This window comes from Oncorhynchus mykiss, chromosome 13 (assembly GCF_013265735.2).
Source record: "Oncorhynchus mykiss isolate Arlee chromosome 13, USDA_OmykA_1.1, whole genome shotgun sequence".
NCBI lineage: Eukaryota > Metazoa > Chordata > Actinopteri > Salmoniformes > Salmonidae > Oncorhynchus > Oncorhynchus mykiss.
The window spans coordinates 16,208,561-16,229,634 of NC_048577.1; the positions used below are offsets into that span (position 1 = coordinate 16,208,561).

Genomic DNA, 21,074 nt, shown 5'->3' on the forward strand with positions numbered 1-21,074 from the left:
GTTTATCTACATCAGTCAGACCCAGTGTTGTGTTTAATTGGGAGGAGTGATGCGTGATGAGTCTGTCTGCACATCAGAGCAGGGTTCTCAGACAGACTGGTCCAGCTGATGTTCTGTCTGTCCTGTATTTTCTCTCTCTGTCTGTATTACCTCTCTCTCTTTCGCTCTCTTTGCTTCTGTCCTGTATTACACCTCTCTCTCTCTCTCTCTCTCTCTCTCTCTCTCTCTCTCTCTCTCTCTCTCTCTCTCTCTCTCTCTCTCTCTCTCTCTCTCTCTCTCTCTCTCTCTCTCTCTCTCTCTCTCTCTCTCTCTCTCTCTCTCTCTCTCTCTCTCTCTCTCTCTCTCTCTCTCTCTCTCTCTCTCTCTCTCTCTCTCTCTCTCTCTCTCTCTCTCTCTCTCTCTCTCTCTCTCTCTCTCTCTCTCTCTCTCTGCTGCTTGTGTGTGTGTATCCGTGCTTGCGTGCCTGTGTGCGTGTAGTTGGCCACTTACTGCAATGAGGGCTGCGATAGAGAGCGTGTAGTAGGCGGAGTCTCTGAGTAGTGTCCAATGGGAGAGCTTCACAGCCTAGAGACAGATGGAGAGAAGACAAACAGGGCACAAACAAAAGACACAGCATTATCACACTGATGAACTGCAGTCAAGTATACCCTCATGACAGCGCTTCGGCGCAACAATAACGATTATAGCTCCAGCTCCCTCACAAGCATACCGAGATACACGAAGAGCTCTTGAGTTGACTTGAATAGATCCCACTACGTACAAAGGACAAGCAGGCAGTGCTCACCTCCTCCAAAAAGGTGGCAGTGTATCCACTGATTTTACATAATGATATGCAGCACAGGCAGCCTACCACACAGTGACTAATGCGTTATAGAGCCTGTATTTAGCATGCTACAGTGAAAGACATATCTTCCTTAGAGAAACACAGTCAAGCCCTAGCCTGGTCCCAGATTTGTTTGTGCTGTATAGCAAACTCCAATAGTCATGTCATGCTAGACAGCACCAACAGATCTGGGATCAGGCTATCCAAACTGTAAAGCACATTGTGTCTTCCTATGAGAAACACGTAGCCAAAGTCTGGTCCCAGATGTGTTTGCGCTGTATAGCCAGAATAGACCATACGAGTTAGCAAGATGGTACAAACTGATCTCTATTAGATCAACAATAGTGAGACTTAAGGTGACTTTACAGTAATACACTGTTTCCTGGCAGTGTTAAGATGACTTTACAGTAATACACAGTTTCCTGGCAGTGTTAAGATGACTTTGCAGGAATACACGGTTTCCTGGCAGTGTTAAGATGACTTTACAGTAATACACTGTTTCCTGGCAGTGTTAAGATTACTTTACAGTAATACACTGTATCCTGGCAGTGTTAGGATGACTGTACAGTAATACACTGTTTACTGGCAGTGTTAAGATTACTTTACAGTAATACACTGTATCCTGGCAGTGTTAGGATGACTGTACAGTAATACACTGTTTACTGGCAGTATTAAGATGACTTTACAGTAATACACTGTTTCCTGGCAGTGTTAAGATTACTTTACAGTAATACACTGTATCCTGGCAGTGTTAGGATGACTGTACAGTAATACACTGTTTACTGGCAGTATTAAGATGACTTTACAGTAATACACTGTTTCCTGGCAGTGTTAAGGTGACTTCACAGTAATACACTGTATTCCTGGCAGTATTAAGATGACTTCACAGTAATACACTGTTTCCTGGCAGTATTAAGATGACTTTACAGTAATACACTGTTTCCTGGCAGTGTTAAGATGACTTTACAGTAACACACTGTTTCCTGGCAGTGTTAAGATGACTTTACAGTAATACACAGTTTCCTGGCAGTATTAAGATGACTTTACAGTAATACACTGTTTCCTGGCAGTATTAAGATGACTTCACAGTAATACACTGTATTCCTGGCAGTATTAAGATGACTTCACAGTAATACACGGTTTCCTGGCATTATAAAGATGACTTTACAGTAATATACGGTTTCCTGGCAGTGTTAAGATGACTTTACAGTAATACACTGTATTCCTGGCAGTATTAAGATGACTTTACAGTAATACACGGTTTCCTGGCAGTGTTAAGATGAATTTACAGTAATACACTGTATTCCTGGCAGTATTAAGATGACTTTACAGTAATACACTGTATTCCTGGCAGTATTAAGATGACTTCACAGTAATACACGGTTTCCTGGCAGTGTTAAGATGACTTCACAGTAATACACGGTTTCCTGGCAGTAGGCCTTTACTTCCTTACATAAAGGACAATCTGAGATCAAATCACTATGGCTGCACCCTATCATGTAAACGTTCTGTCAGATGCTTCTACACCTGCATTGCTTGCTGTTTGGGGTTTTAGGCTGTGTTTCTGTACAGCACTTTGAGATATCAGCTGATGTAAGAAGGGCTTTATAAATACATCTGATTTGATTGGAAGATTTCATCAGGGAATATATCATGTTGGGTTCAGGCTTGGCACGGCATGGTGCAGGGATGTTACAGTAGGCCAGTAAGGCAGGCTATGGCTCTACAGATGTGATACTGTAACTGTAGTCAGTTCATCTTCATAATGTATGGTGCACTGTACGGGCAAATGTAAAGGTACTCAATTTGTATACAGTATGGAGAACACATGTTGTTATGGATGTTCTTGGACAATATATATGGACACGGTATGTAGCCTATATTTATATCTATAAATCTGTATTCTGTAGATATATGTGTGTACTGTATATATGCTACGCTGTACTGAGATATACAAGCAAGTCAAAATACCAAGAACTCATTCCGGAGCCACGTTTTTCTAAAATGACATAATATTATGACATGATACCTGGCCAGCAAAGATTCCACACACTCCGATGATGCAGAGGATGTTGAAGACTGCTGATCCCACAATGGTCCCCACACCCACATCTCCTTTAGTGATGAAGACCCCTGCGGAGAGGGACACACATGTACACACGGTATGACACGACACTTTGTCCGTGTGTGACATGCAGTCTACTCCGACAGATTCTGACGTCTCAGTCTTAGCGGCGCTGTGTGAGTGTCCTCTGTGGGTGTCGTCGTCGTGTGTGTGCGTGTGTCTGTGTCTGTGTGTGGTGGCCCAGGATGACTGGATGTGATACATTGACAGTGGGATCAAACAACTGCCCCCGGCTGTCACAACACATATAAACAGCTCAGCCGCGTCAAAGGGTTAAACTAAACTACAGAGTCTTGTTCTAAAACCGTCTCTGTTATCAGTGAACACAACAGTCTGCTTCTAATCCAGTGTTGTCAAAAGCGCCAATCTAAAATACTGACGTCAGTCAGCGCATTGCTTCTCATCAATGTTCATTTCAACTCTATTAACATGCTGTTAATCCCTATACAGGTTCCTTTTCGACAGGGTCGTGTGTGTGTGTGTGTGTGTGTGTGTGTGTCCATGAAAGTGAGTAAGTATGTGTATTGCATGTCTGTGTTTGTGTTACCTATGACAGAGGTGAAGAGTTCAGGGGCGGAGCTTCCAGCTGCCATAAAGGTTGCCCCTGCTACATCCTCACTGAGATGAAGACGCTAGAGAGAGGGAGAAGAAAGAGAGAGCGATAGAAAGAGAACGAGGGAGGGAGGGAGAGAGAGAAAGCGAGAGAAAGAGAACGAGGGAGGGAGAGAGAGGAAGAGAGAGAGAGAAAGAGAGAAAGAGAGCGAGAGAGGTAATAGACAGACAAAAGCAGAAGCTGAGACTTGTCAACAGAAGCTTCACAGTATATCAGTGTAACACTGTAATAAGATGCGAGTGGCACAGGATCCAATATGTCATTGAGAAGAATACCACAGACTAACCCCTTGACCCTGAACTGAACTGCGACCCTAACACACAGAAGGACAAAACAGCAACATAAGCACATCTTATCCACATCCTGTGAAGCTGCCTCCCAAATGGCAACCTATTCCCTATATAGTGCACTACACCTTTGGCCAGGGCCCATAGGTTAGTAAACTACATATGGAATAGGCTGCCTTTTGGGATGCAGACTGTCTTTGTCCATACTTACCTCACATATCTTCTCCAGCGAAGGGACAAAGTAATCGTCACAAACCAAGGCCAGGGCAATGAACATATACATGGCCTGAAAGGAAATAGACACAGAGAGGAAAGATAACAGGGGGGTGTTTATTGAGTAATAATTGGGGTGGACTTTTGTATCTTTTCTCAATGCATTTCTATCTGAACATTCTGTAATATTGCGTAACATTCTGGAAACGGTATACTCTCCTGAACAGACCCGAGTAAATATGTTAGAGACACATGGATGGAAACCACCATCTGAATATCATAAGAACACACTGTAGATGATGTGTCAGTGATATTGGACTAAACATGGCTTTATACATGCTGATGGCTAGCCAACAACCTAACTGCAAATCCCACCAAATCATAATATCCAAATCTGGTTTACTATAATACAAAAATCACTGGTACACTAATATCCTTCAAAACAAAACGACAGACAGAATTAGTTTACCACCAGAGCCACACAGAGACAGAGGGAGACATAGAGAGGGAGAGAGAGAGAGAGGGAGAGAGAGAGAGAGAGAGAGAGAGAGAGAGAGAGAGAGAGAGGGGAGAGAGAGCAAGAGAGAGAGAGAGAGAGAGGGAGAGGGAGAGAGAGAGAGAGAGAGAGGGAGAGAGAGAGAGAGAGAGAGGAAGAGAGAGAGGGAGAGAGAGAGGAAGAGAGAGAGTGGAGAGAGAGAGAGAGAGAGAGGAATAGATCATAGACACCACGCCGTGGTTGAATAAAAAAAACAGGTAAAGAAAACCCTTCAACGTCACAGTGCCATTAGCCTCTGTCTCCATCAATGGGCCTGACCAGGTAGGAGGGGTGGGGTGGATTTGTTAATATGGTGAATCAGGGGTCAGAGGTAAAGTACAATCCCTGTTAGAAATTTTAATCTGGGTGTGGAATGACATGGGGTTGAGATCAAGGTTAGAGACAACAACAGATGGCTGTTAACAGAGTTGTAATACTGTGGCGGTATAGCAGCCGTCTGTCTCTCTCTCTCTATCCAGCCATGAAGTCCCGTTATGTATGTATGTATGTGTATGTGTGTGTGTGTGTCTCTCTCTCTCTGTTTTCAGACACAGCAGCCTGTTGCTGTTGTCGGTTGGTTAAGTAAGAGCTTTTGATTGGTTGAGTTTTTTTGGGGGGGAACAAGGGAATTCCAAGAAATGACATGATGTTTTGACAGCGGACTAATCCTCTCATGCTTACATGAGTGAATGGGGTCAACAAGGCATAATAGCGGTTTTTGGAGGGAGAGAGATACAGTGCCTTCAGAAAGTATTCATACCCATTGACGTATTCCACATTTTGTTGTGCTACAGCCTGAATTCAAAATGGATAAAAAAATCTATATAATCTTCACCCATCTACACACAATACCCCTAAATGACAAAGTTAACTTTCTTTTTTTTTTTTTTAAATGTTGCAAATGTAATGAAAATTAAATACAGAAAAATCTCATTTACATGGGGCAAAAAAGTATTTAGTCAGCCACCAATTGTGCAAGTTCTCCCACTTAAAAAGACGAGAGAGGCCTGTAATTTTCATCATAGGTACACTTCAACTATGACAGACAAAATGAGAGAAAAGAAATCCAGAAAATCACATTGTAGGATTTTTAATGAATTTATTTGCAAATTATGGTGGAAAAAAAGTATTTGGTCAATAACAAAAGTTTATCTCAATACTTTGTTATATACCCTTTGTTGGCAATGACAGAGGTCAAACGTTTTCTGTAAGTCTTCACAAGGTTTTCACACACTGTTGCTGGTATTTTGGCCCATTACTCCATGCAGATCTCCTCTAGAGCAGTGATGTTTTGGGGCTGTTGCTGGGCAACACGGACTTTCAACTTCCTCCAAAGATTTTCCATGGGGTTGAGATCTGGAGACTGGCTAGGCCACTCCAGGACCTTGAAATGCTTGAAAAGCCACTCCTTCGTTGCCCGGGCGGTGTGTTTGGGATCATTGTCAAGCTGAAAATCTCACGATACATGGCCCCATTCATTCTTTCCTTTACACGGATCAGTCGTCCTGGTCACTTTGCAGAAAAACAGCCCCAAAGCATTATGTTTCCACCCCATGCTTCACAGTAGGTATGGTGTTCTTTGGATGCAACTCAGCATTCTTTGTTCTCCAAACACGACGAATTGAGTTTTTACCAAAAAGTTATATTTTGGTTTCATCTGACCATATGACATTCTCCCAATCTTCTTCTGGATCATCCAAATGCTCTCTAGCAAACTTCAGACGGGCCTGGACATCTACTGGCTTAAGCAGGGGGACACGTCTGGCACTGCAGGATTTGAGTCCCTGGTGGCGTAGTGTGTTACTGATGGTAGGCTTTGTTACTTTGGTCCCAGCTCTCTGCAGGTCATTCATTAGGTCCCCCCGTGTGGTTCTGGGATTTTTGCTCACCGTACTTGTGATCATTTTGACCCCACGGGGTGAGATCTTGCGTGGAGCCCCAGATCGAGGGAGATTATCAGTGGTCTTGTATGTCTTCCATTTCCTAATAATTGCTCCCACAGTTGATTTCTTCAAACCAAGCTGCTTACCTATTGCAGATTCAGTCTTCCCAGCCTGGTGCAGGTCTACAATTTTGTCTTTGACAGCTCTTTGGTCTTGGCCATAGTGGAGTTTGGAGTGTGACTGTTTGAGGTTGTGGACATGTGTCTTTTACACTGATAACAAGTTCAAACAGGTGCCATTAATACAGGTAACGAGTGGAGGGCAGAGGAGCCTCTTAAAGAAGAAGTTACAGGTCTGTGAGAGCCAGAAATCTTGCTTGTTTGTAGGTGACCAAATACTTATTTTCCACCATAATTTGCAAATAAATTAATTAAAAATCCTACAATGTGATTTTCTGGATATTTGTTTCTCATTTTGTCTGTCATAGTTGAAGTGTACCTATGTTGAAAATTACAGGCCTCTCTCATCTTTTTAAGTCGGAGAACTTGCACAATTGGTGGCTGACTAAATACTTTTTTGCCCCACTGTAATTATTCACACCCCCGAGGACAATATATGTTAGAATCACCTTTGGCAGTGATTACAGCTGTGAGTCTTTCTGGGTAAGTCTGAACTTTGCACACCTGGGTTGTACAATATTTTGATTTACATTATTCTGTTAAATATTCTTCAAGCTCTGTCAAGTTGGTTGTTGATCATTGCTAGACAGCCATTTTCGAGCCTTGCCATAGATTTTCAAGCCGATTTAAGTCAAAACTCTAACTTGGCCACTAGTTCCAGTTTAGTCGCCTTGATAAGCAACTCCAGTGTATATTTGGCCTTGCGTTTTCGGTTATTGTCCTGCTGAAAGGTGAATTTGTCTCCCAATGACTGTTGGAAAGCAGACTGAAACCAGTTTTCCTCTAGGATTGTGCCTCTGCTTAGCTTTATTCTGTTTCTTTTTATCCTAAAAAAAAAGTCCCAGATGACAAGATGACTGTTTTAAAGTCCCCATTCCCCTCATGGTGAAATCCCTGAGCGGTTCCCTTCCTCTCCGGCAAATGAGTTACGAAGGACGCCTGTATCTTTGTAGTGACTGGGTGTATTGATACACCATCCAAAGTGTAATTAATTTCTGCTTACTTGTATTATTTGTTTTACCCATCTACCAATAGGAGCCCTTCGTTGAGAGGCATTGGAAAAACTCCCTGATCTTTGGGGTTAAATCTGTGTCTAAAATTCACTGCTCGACTGAGGGACCTTAAAGGTAACTAACTGTATGCCACTAAGCACACTGGCTGAATCGCCGTCATTTCCACGTCATTTAAATGAAATGACGTTGAACCAACGTGGAGGCCCATCAAACAAATGGAAATGGTACATGTGATCTATTCCCCTCATACTTGTTCCTCTCCTTCCCTACATCTACCCACCCTCCGTATCGCCTATGCCCTCTATCTTCGCCACCTCCACATCCCTGCTGTCTCTGTAGTCTACACCTCAGTTTAGCCCTCTGCCCAACACACCTCCACGCATCCTGCCTGCTCACCCTACCTTTAAATCCCAGCCTACAGAAATGCCCAGCCTTCCGCTTCATCCTCCCACCACACACACAGGCCTCACACACAATTACAAACATACACATTCCCCAACTCTACCTACTCAACCTGCACCGGCTTCCATCCAGAACTAGTCCACTATATTTGATGGAAGTTCTTGTCTCTCTCTCTCTCACTCACTCTGCTCAGAGTCTACACCTAAATCTGGTTGTAATTGGGTGTGTATTTCCAACCGGCAATAAATAAAATGCCGGCTGTGCTGACAGGACCCCAGCTAGAGTGAGGAGCACACACACACACACACACACACACACACACACACACACACACACACACACACACACACACACACACACTTGGCAGGCCTCATTCAGTACCAGATGCTGTGTTCTGTTCTGTTCCTCCAAGCGGGATAGCTTGGACTCGGGGGCCATTTGTTAAGCCTTGGATGGCGGCCCGCTAACAATTATCCCATGGTTCGCACTATGCACAAACACCCAGCCAGCCGAGAAATACAGGGGGACTGACGTGAAGTTGTTCGTTTTCCACTATGTTTTTTTTACGGGAACTTAAAATAGATTATTGAGGTGAAAGGTTGATTAAATACACACACAAAGACATGGGAAAGGGGATACCTAGTGGGAAAGGGGATACCTAGGGGGAAAGGGGATACCTAGTGGGAAAGGGGATACCTAGTGGGAAAGGGGATACCTAGTGGGAAAGGGGATACCTAGTGGGAAAGGGGATACCTAGTGGGAAAGGGGATACCTAGTGGGAAAGGGGATACCTAGTGGGAAAGGGGATACCTAGTGGGAAAGGGGATACCTAGTGGGAAAGGGGATATCTAGTGGGAAAGGGGATACCTAGTGGGAAAGGGGATACCTAGTGGGAAAGGGGATACCTAGTGGGAAAGGGGATACCTAGTGGGAAAGGGGATACCTAGTGGGAAAGGGGATATCTAGTGGGAAAGGGGATACCTAGTGGGAAAGGGGATACCTAGTCAATCAAAATGTGTCTTCTGCATTTAACCCAATGTCTCTGAATCAGAGAGATGAGGGGAGCTGCCTTAATCAGCATCCAGTTGTTGTTGGCAGAAGCAGAAAGGCAGATTTTTAAACCTTGACGGTTTGGGGATTCAAACCAGCAACCTTGGGTGACAGACAGACAGACAGACAGACATCAAAGTGAAGAAGACTGAACTCACACACAGGACGTGTAGGGCCACAGCTCCTTCTGTCCTCTCCCTGTGGGTAAACAGATCTGTAGGGAACTCGTGCAAAGCTGGAAGAGACAGAGATTTCGGGTTACTCAAGCAAGAGATTGTGTGTTTGTGTGTATATGTGTGTGGATGGATGGATGGTGTGTGTGTGTGTTCTGACGTCTGTCCTGTGAGGTCAATGCTACTCACAAGCTAATGGAGGACACATAACTCATATGAACTGACAAGGGCTGGCCCTGCAGCACCTTGCCTAAATGTCTATTTGTGTGTGTGTGCATGCCTGCGTCCGTCCATCTGTGAGTGTGTGTCTGTATGATAGTCCTGCAGCATCCTGCCAAGGATTGTGTGTATGAGTGTGTGTGTGTGTATGAGTGTGTGTGTGTGTGTGTGTGTGTGTGTGTGTGTGTGTGTGTGTACGCCTCCTCTGAGAACTGAAAGACCCACCAGAGGAGAAGAGAAAAAGAGATGGATAAAGTGAGAGCAAAGAAAAGGACAAAGGGAGGAGAGAGAGAGAGTAAAAATAGAGCTCAGGGTTAGGATATGTAGGGTGAGGAGGAGAGAGGGAAATTATACATGGAAAGAGAGTAGGGCTACAAGAGGAAGTGGTACAAGAAGCGCTAGAAGCTATCACTCCTTATTGTGCAGAAAAAAAGTGTGTAAGAGAGAGAAAGAGGGGAAAAGAGAGAGGGGGAAAGAGAGGTGGAAAGAGAGAGGAGAAAGGAGACAGGGAGAAAGAGAAAGAGACAGAGAAAAATAAGAGATAGAAAGAAAGAAAAAGAGAGCTTAAATACCTATGTTATCCTCTCACTCCACACTTCCTTCCCTCTCCCTCCATTCATCATTCTCCTTCCTTCTCTCTCCCTCCATTCATTCTCCAGGCTCCTCTCTCCTTTTTCTCATCATCCCACCTCGTCCACCAATCAACAGTCTATTCATGGGCCACTGCTAACATCTGCTCCGGATTTCACCACATTTCCACTGGAAAGGCCAGCCAGACGGTCAACGTTGTGCTAGCTAGTGGCTATATCTAGTAGCTAGCACAACCACTGCTTCCACCAATGCTAATAGCTGCTAATACAGTAATGCTATTCCAAATCAAATCAAAGTATATTTGTCATGTGCGCCAAATACAACAGGTGAAGACCTTAGAGTGAAATGCTTACTTACAAGCCCTAACCAACAGTGCAATTTTTAAGTAATAAATAGGTACAGTTGAAGTCGAAAGTTTACATACACCTTAGCCAAATACATTTAAACTCAGTTTCTCACAATTCCTGTCATTTAGTCGTAGTAAAAATTATTCCCTGTCTTAGGTCAGTTAGGATCACCACTTTATTTTAAGAATGTGAAATGTCAGAATAATAGTAGAGAGAATTATTTATTTCAGATTGAATTTATTTCATCATATTCCCAGTGAGTCAGAAGTTTACACTCAAATAGTATTTGGTAGCATTGCCTTTAAATTGTTTAACTTGAGTCAAACGTTGCGGGTAGACTTCAACAAGCTTCCCACAATAAGTTGGTTGAATTTTGGGCCATTCCTCCTGACAGAGCTGGTGTAACTGAGTCAGGTTTGTAGGCCTCCTTGCTCGCACACGCTTTTTCAGTTCTGCCCACAAATTGTCTATGGGATTGAGGTCAGGGTTTTGAGCTAGCCACTCCAATACCTTGACTTTGTGGTCCTTAAGCCATTTTGCCACAACCTTGGAAGTATGCTTGGGGTCTATGTCCATTTGGAAGACCCATTTGCGACCAACCTTTAACTTCCTGACTGATGTCTTGAGATGTTGCTTCAATATATCCACATAATGATGCCATCTATTTTGTGAAGTGCACCAGTCCCTGCTGCAGCAAAGCACCCCCACAACATGATGCTGTCACCCCCATGCTTCACAGCCTCCCCCTTTTTCCTTCAAATATAATGATGGTCATTATGGCCAAACACTTCCCTTTTTGTTTCATCAGACCAGAGGACATTTCTCCAAAAAGTATGATCTTTGTCCCCATGTGAAGTAGCAAACCGTAGTCTGGCTTTTTTATGGTGGTTTTGGAGCAGTGGCTTCTTCCTTGTTGAGCGACCTTTCAGGTTATGTCGATATAGGACTCGTTTTACTGTGGATATGGATACTTATGTACCTGTTTCCTCCAGCAACTTCCCAAGACCCTTTGCTGTTGTTCTGAGATTGATTTGCACTTGTCGCACCATAGTACGTTCATCTCTAGGAGACAGAACGCGTCTCCTTCCTGAGCGGTATGACGGCTGTGTGGTCCCATGGTGTTTATACTTGCGTACTATTGTTTGTACAGATGAACGTGGTACATTCAGGCGTTTGGAAATTGCTCCCAAGGATGAACCAGACTTGTGGAGGTCTACAATTTATTTTCTGAGGTCTTTTGTTTTCCCAGGATGTCAAGTAAAGAGGCACTGAGTTTGAAGGTAGGCCTTGAAATACATCCACAGGTAGACCTCCAATTGACTCAAATGATGTCAATTAGCCTATCAGAAGCTTCTAAAGCCATGAAATAATTTTCTGGAATTTTCCAAGCTGTTTAAAGGCACAGGCAACTTAGTGTATGTAAACTTCTGACCCACTGGAATTGTGATACAGTGAATTGTAAGTGAAATAATCTGTCTGTTAACAATTGTTGGAAAAATGACTTGTGTCATGCACAAAGTAGTTGTCCTAATCGACTTGCCAAAACTATAGTTTGTTAACAAGAAATTTGTGGAGTGGTTGAAAAACAAGTTTGAGTGAAAAACAAGTTTGAGTGACTCCAACCTAAGTGTATGTAAACTTAGATAAGTAAAAAAATAAAAACAACAGTAAAAAGACAGTAAAAAGTGAAATATAACAGTAGCGAGGCTATAACAGTAGCAAGGCTATATACAGGCACCGGTTAGTCGGACTAATTGAGGTAGTATGTACATGGAGGTATGGTTAAAGTGACTATGCATATAGGATAAAACAGAGAGTAGCAGCAGCATAAAAGAGGGGTTGGGTATCGGGACAAAATGCAGATAGTTCAGGTAGCCAATGTGGGGGGGGGGCCCGTTAGTCGGGCTAATTGAGGTAGTATGTACATGAATGTATAGTTAAAGTGACTATGCATATATGATATACAGAGAGTAGCAGCAGCGTAAAAGAGGGGTTGGGTAACGGGACAGAATACAGATAGTTCAGGTAGCCAATGTGTGGGGGGGCAACGCAAATAGTGCTAACTACTGCTAACTAAAATGCGATTTCACCGCTTTTCACTGGAAAGCACAGCCAGACAGTCAGGCTAACTACAGTAGTTAATACAGCAATGTGATGCTATTGCTAACTTAACCTAGCATTCTTTGTTTATTTGAACACATTTCCACTGAAAAAGCCCAGCCAGTCAGCTAGCTACAGCAGCTGAATCCCAACACTCTAAAATGGCTTTTCCTCCTCAACTGCATAAACTTAGTTCACCTCTTCCCAACCTTTCAGCTTCTACCTTTCCCTGACTCATTCACACTGCAAACTAACTCAACCTCTCAATGTTCCTGAGTGGATTATCCTTTTCCCACTCTCCTGTCGACCTGAGACATACTGTGCTGGCTCAGATGTCGTCCTTTCCAGCAACGACGGTGGAAGAGTAACCAGGCCGGCACAGTACAGCTCAGCGGTTGCTCAGCTCAGTAGTGTGAAAGGGACCTAGTTCTCCGGTGACCCGTGTGCCGTACATTCTGCATGTGTTTGATTGAACACAGGTCTGTCCCTATGTTATATTAGGAAACACGTCTAACAGAACACAGAGCACACAGTAAAACAACACAGAGAGTAGAGAGCAGGAGGAGGAAGGACATCTCATGGTGTGTGTGTGTGTGTGTGTGTGTGTGTGTGTGTGTGTGTGTGTGTGTGTATCTTGGTGTCGGCAGCTGGATGTGTTTAATTTTTACAGCTACGAGTGCTACACGCACGGAAGCATGCGCACGCACACACACACACACACACGCACACGCACACGCACACGCACACAGATCAAGACGCCTGCCCTGCCTACGCCTTTTCTGTTCTGTTTGCTAAGGAAAACACATTATTATGATGGGAAATAAACATTACAGAGAGGATAAAGGGATCTGCTCTAGGAACCAGGGAGAGAAATGGAGAGAAGAAAGAGAAGAACAGAGAGAGAGAAGAGAGAAAGAACCAGAGAAAGAGAGAGAGACAGAAAACAAAAGAAAAGGAAGAAAGAGAGAGAAGGCCTTCACAGACAGAAGATAAAACCTTCTAATGACTGTTCAATGACTGTTGAAGAAGGGTTGTTCATGCCTACTGTAGAATTCCCATAGGGACAGGCAGCACTCACACAAACACGTTCCACATACATTAAGTTCATGCATGAGTACATTACCACTGAAACACTACAATTCCACCACCCCAATTCATCTTTAACATCAAACTTTAGAGTTGTATAGAGGGTGAGCACTTGGCCCAAATCCTGTTTTATCACGAGCCCCTGCTGCCACCGAGGAGGCCATTACATCTCTATGTGTGAAACTGAAAACACAGCAGTGGGTGCTACAACCGACCGTCCGTCCGTCCGTCCGTCTGTCTGTCTGTAGCATGGCAGAGTGTAATGTGTGCCCAGACTAATAACCATTGCCAGAGGGATACAGGCAGCAGATGTGCCCAGCCATGTCCAACACTCCACCACCCTGGCCCTCTCTACTGTGAACAGTACCACGATGCCAGATACCAACTCACAGCCAAGTCAACACCCTTCCACACACATGGAGGTGCCCATGCACGCACACGCGCATGCACACAAGATATGAGAAATCGTGTGCACACACATTCAAGCAAGTATGCACGCACACACACACTGTGTAGGCAGGGCAGGCGTCTTGATCTGTGTGCGCCAATGGCACAAACACTCTAAAGCATTGCCTGCAGAGAGTTTCACCCTGATGCACCACTAAATGTAGAGACGGTACAGTATCTCTTCTAAAGTTATCATCTGTGTCTGACTCTGAACGGACAAATAAAAAGAGCAGGAAGTGAATATACCCCCCCCCAATCCATCTGTACTGCCTAATAACTCCTGACTTTTATGGAAATGTTGCATTTGAGATATGAGTCACATGATTATATTGTACAACGGTGGGGTATTGGAGGGCCATTTCAAGAGCACAAAAGATGCCCGTGCTTTAGAAGAAAAAAGGTACAGCTTCTCCATAGTCCATCAACAGGGTACTGAGTGCGTGTGTGTGTGTGTGTGTGTGTGTGTGTGTGTGTGTGTGTGTGTGTGTGTGTGTGTTCTTTGTCAGGAAAAGGCATTAACACACCTGTATAAGGACAACGGAGGTCAGAGATGAAGTGAGAAAGAGAGAAAGAAAAGGTAGAAATGGGACGTGACTAGTGTTGTGTTGCAGTATGAAGGTTATCCTCTCAACAAAGATACAGTAATGTGGTGGATTAATGACAGTAGACTAATGAAATGAGTTATCTTGTACTGTACTGTTTTGTACTCACTCATGTACATGCCATTACTGTAGACAGGCAGACACACACAGGTAAGTAACCCACGACCACTCATGGTGACAGACAACATCTAAATGACAGATATTAAGATCTAAATGACAGATATTAAGATCTAAATGACAGACAACATCTAAATGACAGATATTAAGATCTAAATGACAGACAACATCTAAATGACAGATATTAAGATCTAAATGACAGATATTAAGATCCAAATGACAGATATTAAGATCCAAATGACAGATATTAAGATCTAAATGACAGATATTAAGATCTACATTTTTATTTCACCATTATTTAACCAGGTAGGCCAGTTGAGAACAAGTTCTCATTCACAACTGTGACCTGGCCAAGATAAAGCAAAGCAGTGCGACACAAACAACAACACAAGAGTTACACATGGAATAAAGAAAATGTACAGTCAATAACACAATAGACAAAATCTGCATACAGTGTCGGCAAATGACGTAAGATTAGGGAGGTAAGGCAATAAATAGGCCGTAGTGGCGAAATAATTACAATTTAGCAATTAAACACAGGAGTGATAGATGTGCAGAAGATGAATGTGCAAGTAGAGATACTGGGGTGCAAAATAAATAAATAAATAACAATATGGGGATGAGGTAGTTGGATGGGCAATTTACAGATAGGCTATTTACAGATGGGCTATGTACAGGTGCAGTGATCTGTGAGCTGCTCTGACAGCTTATGCTTAAAGTTAGTGAGGGAGATATGAGTCTCCAGCTTCAGTGATTTTTGCAATTTGTTCCAGTCATTGTCGATAGAGAACTGGAAGGAAAGGTGGCCAAAGGAGGAATAGGCTTTGGGGGTGACCAGTGAAATATACCTGCTGGAGCGCGTGCTACGGGTGGGTGCTGCTATGGTGACCAGTGAGCTGAGATAAGGCGGGGCTTTACCTAGCAAAGACTTATAGATGACCTGGAGCCAGTGGGTTTGGCGACGAATATGAAGTGAGGGCCAGCCAACGAGAGCATACAGGTCACAGTGGTGAGTAGTATATGGGACTTTGGTGACAAAACGGATGGCACTGTGATAGACTGCATCCAATTTGCTGAGTAGAGTGTTGGAGACTTTTTATTAATGACATCGCCAAAGTCAAGGATCGGTAGGATAGTCAGTTTTACGAGGGTATGCTTGGCAGCATGAGTGAAGGATGCTTTGTTGCGAAATGGAAAGCCGATTCTAGATTTAATTTTGGATTGGAGATGCTTAATGTGAGTCTGGAAGGTGAGTTTACAGTCTAACCAGACACCTAGGTATTTGTAATTGTCCACATATTCTAAGTCAGAACCGTCCAGAGTAGTGATGCTGGACGGGCAGGCAGGTGCCGACAGCGATCGGTTGAAGAGCATGCATTTAGTTTTACTTGCATTTAAGAGCAGTTGGAGGCCACAAAAGGAGAGTTGTATGGCATTGAATCTCATCTGGAGGTTTGTTAACACAGTGTCCAAAGAAGGGCCAGATGTATACAGAATGGTGTCGTCTGCGTAGAGGTGGAACAGAGAATCACCAACAGCAAGAGCGACATCATTGGTGTATACAGAGAAAAGAGTCGTCCCGAGAATTGAACCCTGTGGCACCCCCATAGAGACTGCCAGAGGTCCGGATAACAGTCCCTTCGATTTGACATACTGAACTCTGTCTGAGAAGTAGTTGGTGAACCAGGCGAGGTAGTCATTTGAGAAACCAAGGCTGTTGAGTCTGCCGATAAGGATGTGGTGATTGACAGAGTCGAAAGCCTTGGCCAGGTCGATGAAAACGGCTGCACAGTATTGTCTTTTATCAATGGCGGTTATTATATAGTTTAGGACCTTGAGCGTGGCTGAGGTGCACCCCTTTCCAGCTCAGAAACCAGATTGCATAGCGGAGAAGTTAAGGTGGGATTCGAAATGATCGGTAATCTGTTTGTTAACTTGGCTTTCAAAGACCTGGGGGAGGTTTGAAATGGGGGAGGTTTGGGCAAGTTGCTGTGGGAGGTTGTTGACCGGGGTAGGGGCAGCCAAGATCTAAATGACAGATATTAAGATCTAAATGACAGCTATCAAGTCATGTTAATTATAATATTGTTATAATGTCATAATGACCATGTCAAATAAAGTTACCATAGCATTATACTACTTTATATCTATGTAACATTTAAGGGACAGAATCTTTCACCCTTCAATCTACCTTGAATGGAGTACACATCTCTTCACTCACTCCTATTTGACATAATCAACTCCACTACTTGTGTCGGAGTGAGTGCTAGCTGGCGACGTAGCCAAGTGCAAGCCGAGGCAGCAACCCACTCCATAGCAACGGTGTTTTCTCCAGAGTGAGTGGGTTTAAGTGGCAGAGGGAGAGAGGTGCACAAAAATAATACACATCTTTAACCTGGGGGCAGACTCTCACTAGTATACAGTACATTGACCATTAGCATTGACGTGCTCTATGGATACAAGGTTGGCAGAGTGTGTGTGTCTGTATTGATACGACTTACCATTTTTTACTAGATCCAGATGTATATTATGGAAAGGGAATGTTGGAGGAATACAATATATGGAAAGATGTGGTACTGCGAGTATTCATTATCAGAATAATGGCTATTGTGGGTGGAAGATATGGAAAGCGTTTATGCCTGAACGTCAGTAAGAAAATGCATACAGTGGCTTGAGAAAGTATTCACCCCTTGGCATTTTTCCTATTTTGTTGCCTTACAACCTGGAATTAAAATACATTTTTTGAGGGGGTTGTATCATTTGATTTACACAACATGCCTACCACTTTGAAGATACACAATTTTTTCTTGTGAAACAAACAAGAAAACAGAAAACTTGAATATGCATAACCGTTCACCATCCCAAAGTCAATACTTTGTAGAGCCACATTTTGCAGCAATTACAGCTGCAAGTCTCTTGGGGTATGCATCTATAAGCTTGTCACATCTAGCCAGTGGAATTTTTGCCCATTCTTCAAGGCAAAACTGCTCCAGCTCCTTCAAGTTGGATGGGTTCCGCTGGTGTACAGCAATCTTTATGTCATTCCACAGATTTCAATTGTATTGAGCTCTGGGCTATGACTAGGCCATTCCAAGACATTTAATTGTTTCCCCTTAAACACTTGAGTGTTGCTTTAGCAGTATGCTTAGGGTCATTGTCCTGCTGGAAGGTGAACCTCCGTCCCAGTCTCAAATCTCTGGAAGACAAACAGGTTTCCCTCAAGAATGTCCCTGTATTTAGCACCATCCATCATTCCTTCAATTCTGACCAGTTTCCCAGTCCATGCCGGTGAAGAAACATCCCCACAGCATGATGCTGCCACCACCATGCTTCACTGTGATGGTGTTCTCGGGGTGATGATAGGTGTTGGGTTTGCGCCAGACATAGCGTTTTCCTTGATGGCCAAAAAGCTCAATTTTAGTCTAATCTGACCAGAGTGCCTTCTTCCATATGTTTTGGGAGTCTCCCACATGCCTTTTGGCGAACACCAAATGTTTTTTTCTTATTTTTTTCTTTAAGCAATGGCTTTTTTTCTTGTCACTCTTCCATAAAAACCCAGTTCTGTGGAGTGTACGGCTTAAAGTGGTCCTATGGACAGATATTCCAACTCCGCTGCGGAGCTTTGCAGCTCCTTCAGGGTTATCTTTGGTCCCTTTGTTGACTCTCTGGTTAATGCCCTCCTTGCCCGGCCCATGAGTTTTGGTGGGCGGCCCAACCCTGATCTGTACTTCTCCACAACTTTGTCCCTGACGTGTTGGAGAGCTCCTTGGTCTTCATGGTGCCGCTTGCTAAGTGGTGCCCCTTGCTTAGTGGTGTTGCAGACTCTGGGGCCTTTCAGAACAGGTGTATAAATATTGAGATCATGTGACACTTAGATTGCACACAGGTGGACTTAATTTAACTAATTATGTGACTTCTGAAGGTAATTGGTTGCAACAGATCTTATTTAGGGGCTTCATAGGAAAGGGGGTGGATACATATGCACGCACCACTTTTCCGTTTTTGTTGTTGTAATTTTATGTTTAACTTCACCAATTTGGACTATTTTGTGTATGTCCATTACATGAAATCCAAATAAAAATCAATATAAATTACAGTTTGTAATGCAACAAAATAAGCAAAAACGCCAAGGGGGATAAATACTTCTGCAAGGCACTGTATGTGTTATGGTCTATAATGTGTTATGGTCTCAACTGAAACCCCCACAGAATTTTGACTTTCCAGAGTGGACAAATCTCTCTATGTATCTCTCTTTCCAGGCTACCTTCTCCACTTTGCTAATGGCCTCACAAGACAGCGAGAGACAACGAAAGAGAGAAAGCAACAGACAGAAAGAGAGAGGGAGAGAGAGAGAGAGAGAGAGAAAAAGAAAGAATGTGCACATCAAGAGTGTGTACATCAAAGAGATGAGAGAAAGAGATATAGAGAAAATGAGGGGAAGAAAGGACCAGAGATCCTCCTCCAGGCTGTCTAAGCCTGGCCTGGAACACCATGGTAATTAGCATGAGGTTAGCTGGGTTTACTGAGGTGGTCCGAGCCTTCTATCGCCTACTGGCTATAACACACACACTCTGTGTTGGCTATAACACACACACTCTGTGTTGGCTATAACACACACACTCTGTGTTGGCTATAACACTCAGCCAGGTCACCCATGATACAAGTCAGTATTCGACGTCCATCCATGTCTGAGGATGTCGGGAGATGATGTGGAAGCCGGCCACTAGAGGCAACAGTGCTTGTTTTTACCTTCAAGTAGGTTCACTGTAAGCCTCTGATTCCAAAGGTGGCAAGTTTGAATCCAGCGATATAACGTTTTTTATATTTTTGTTTAAAGCCTTCCCAAACCTTAACCCTTATCTTAACCATTTGGAGTTAATGCCCAAACTTAACCCTAACCTGAAACATTCTGAGTTAATGTCTAAACTAAACCTTAAACACCTAGAAATTTGAAGTTTGGAACAACTTACAAACATTAGATTTGAGGAACAGGGATGAACGTCTATTTCTGACGCGAGACTGTGAGAGCTGGTAGATAACACTGACTCCATATGTATGCACAAGTGGACACACACACACGTGCACACACACTGCCACCACCCCACTTAATACTCTCTGCAATCATAAGCCAGTCTCCCAGTTCACTCCTCACTAAAGCTCAATCAGAGGAAGGCAATGCATCAATCAGCAATCAGACCTCAGTCAGCTGTACCCCCTCTCTCTCTCCCACCCTCACTCTGCTGCGCTCTCTCTCTCTCTCTCTCTCTCTCTCACCCTCACTAAAATGGTCTCCCCCTGTCCCACCCTCACTCTGCTGCTCCCTCTCCCTCTAATGGTCTCTCTCTCCCCTCTCCAATTGTCCCCTCTCCCTCCCTCTCTTTCTCACTCTAATGGTCTCTCTCTCACCCACCTCTCTCTCTCTCTAACTGTCTCCCCCCCTCTCTCCGCCTCTCTCTTGATTAATACAGTGTGTCATGCCGCTTCCTCTTTCAGTCACTCTCTCTTTCACCGTCTCTTACAGTACAGAGCGCAAGTATCATGACTACTGGTTTCTCCTCTCTGATGAGATGTACAGTGTCAGAGGTCAACAGATTGTAAGGGATAGTTCATCACTTTGGGAAACATGCCATGTGCTGTGTGTGGGCGCTGCATGTGTAGGTACTGCGTGTGTGGGTACAACGTGTGTGGGTACTACGTGTGTGGGCGCTGCATGTGTAGGTACTGCGTGTGTGGGTACAACGTGTGTGGGTACTACGTGTGTGGGCGCTGCATGTGTAGGTACTGCGTGTGTGGGTACTGTTTGTGTGGGTACTGGGTGTGTGGGTACTGCGTGTGTGGGTACAACGTGTGTGGGTACTACGTGTGTGGGTGCTGCATGTGTGGGTACTGCATGTGTGGGTACTGCATGTGTGGGTACTGTTTGTGTGGGTCCTGTGTGTGTGGGTACTGTTTTTGTGGGTACTGCGTGTGTGGGTACTGGGTGTGAGTACTATTTGTGTGGGTACTGCGTGTGTGGGTACTATTTGTGTGGGTACTGTGTGTGTGGGTACTGCGTGTGTGGGTACTATTTGTGTGGGTAATGTGTGTGTGAGTACTATTTGTGTGGGTCCTGTGTGTGTGGGTACTGTTTATGTGGGTACTGCGTGTGTGGGTACTATTTGTGTGGGTAATGTGTGTGTCAGTACTATTTGAGTGGGTACTGCGTGTGTGGGTACTATTTGTGTGGGTAATGTGTGTGTGAGAACTATCTGTGTGGGTACTGCGTGTGT

General features: G+C 43.9%; 1 protein-coding gene across 1 annotated transcript in view; it reads right to left on the reverse strand.

The window, feature by feature from the left end:
• Positions 1-21,074, reverse strand: part of LOC110487295 (sodium/potassium/calcium exchanger 3) — a 61,796-nt gene that overhangs the window by 7,807 nt on the left and 32,915 nt on the right. Inside the window, exons 3-7 of the mRNA XM_036940429.1 lie at positions 9,282-9,358; positions 4,060-4,134; positions 3,496-3,580; positions 2,853-2,956; positions 490-564 (exon numbers count right to left, since the gene is read on the reverse strand). Of these exons, the coding sequence (XP_036796324.1) occupies positions 490-564; positions 2,853-2,956; positions 3,496-3,580; positions 4,060-4,134; positions 9,282-9,358 (416 nt within the window). The remainder of the gene's footprint in view (positions 1-489; positions 565-2,852; positions 2,957-3,495; positions 3,581-4,059; positions 4,135-9,281; positions 9,359-21,074) is intronic.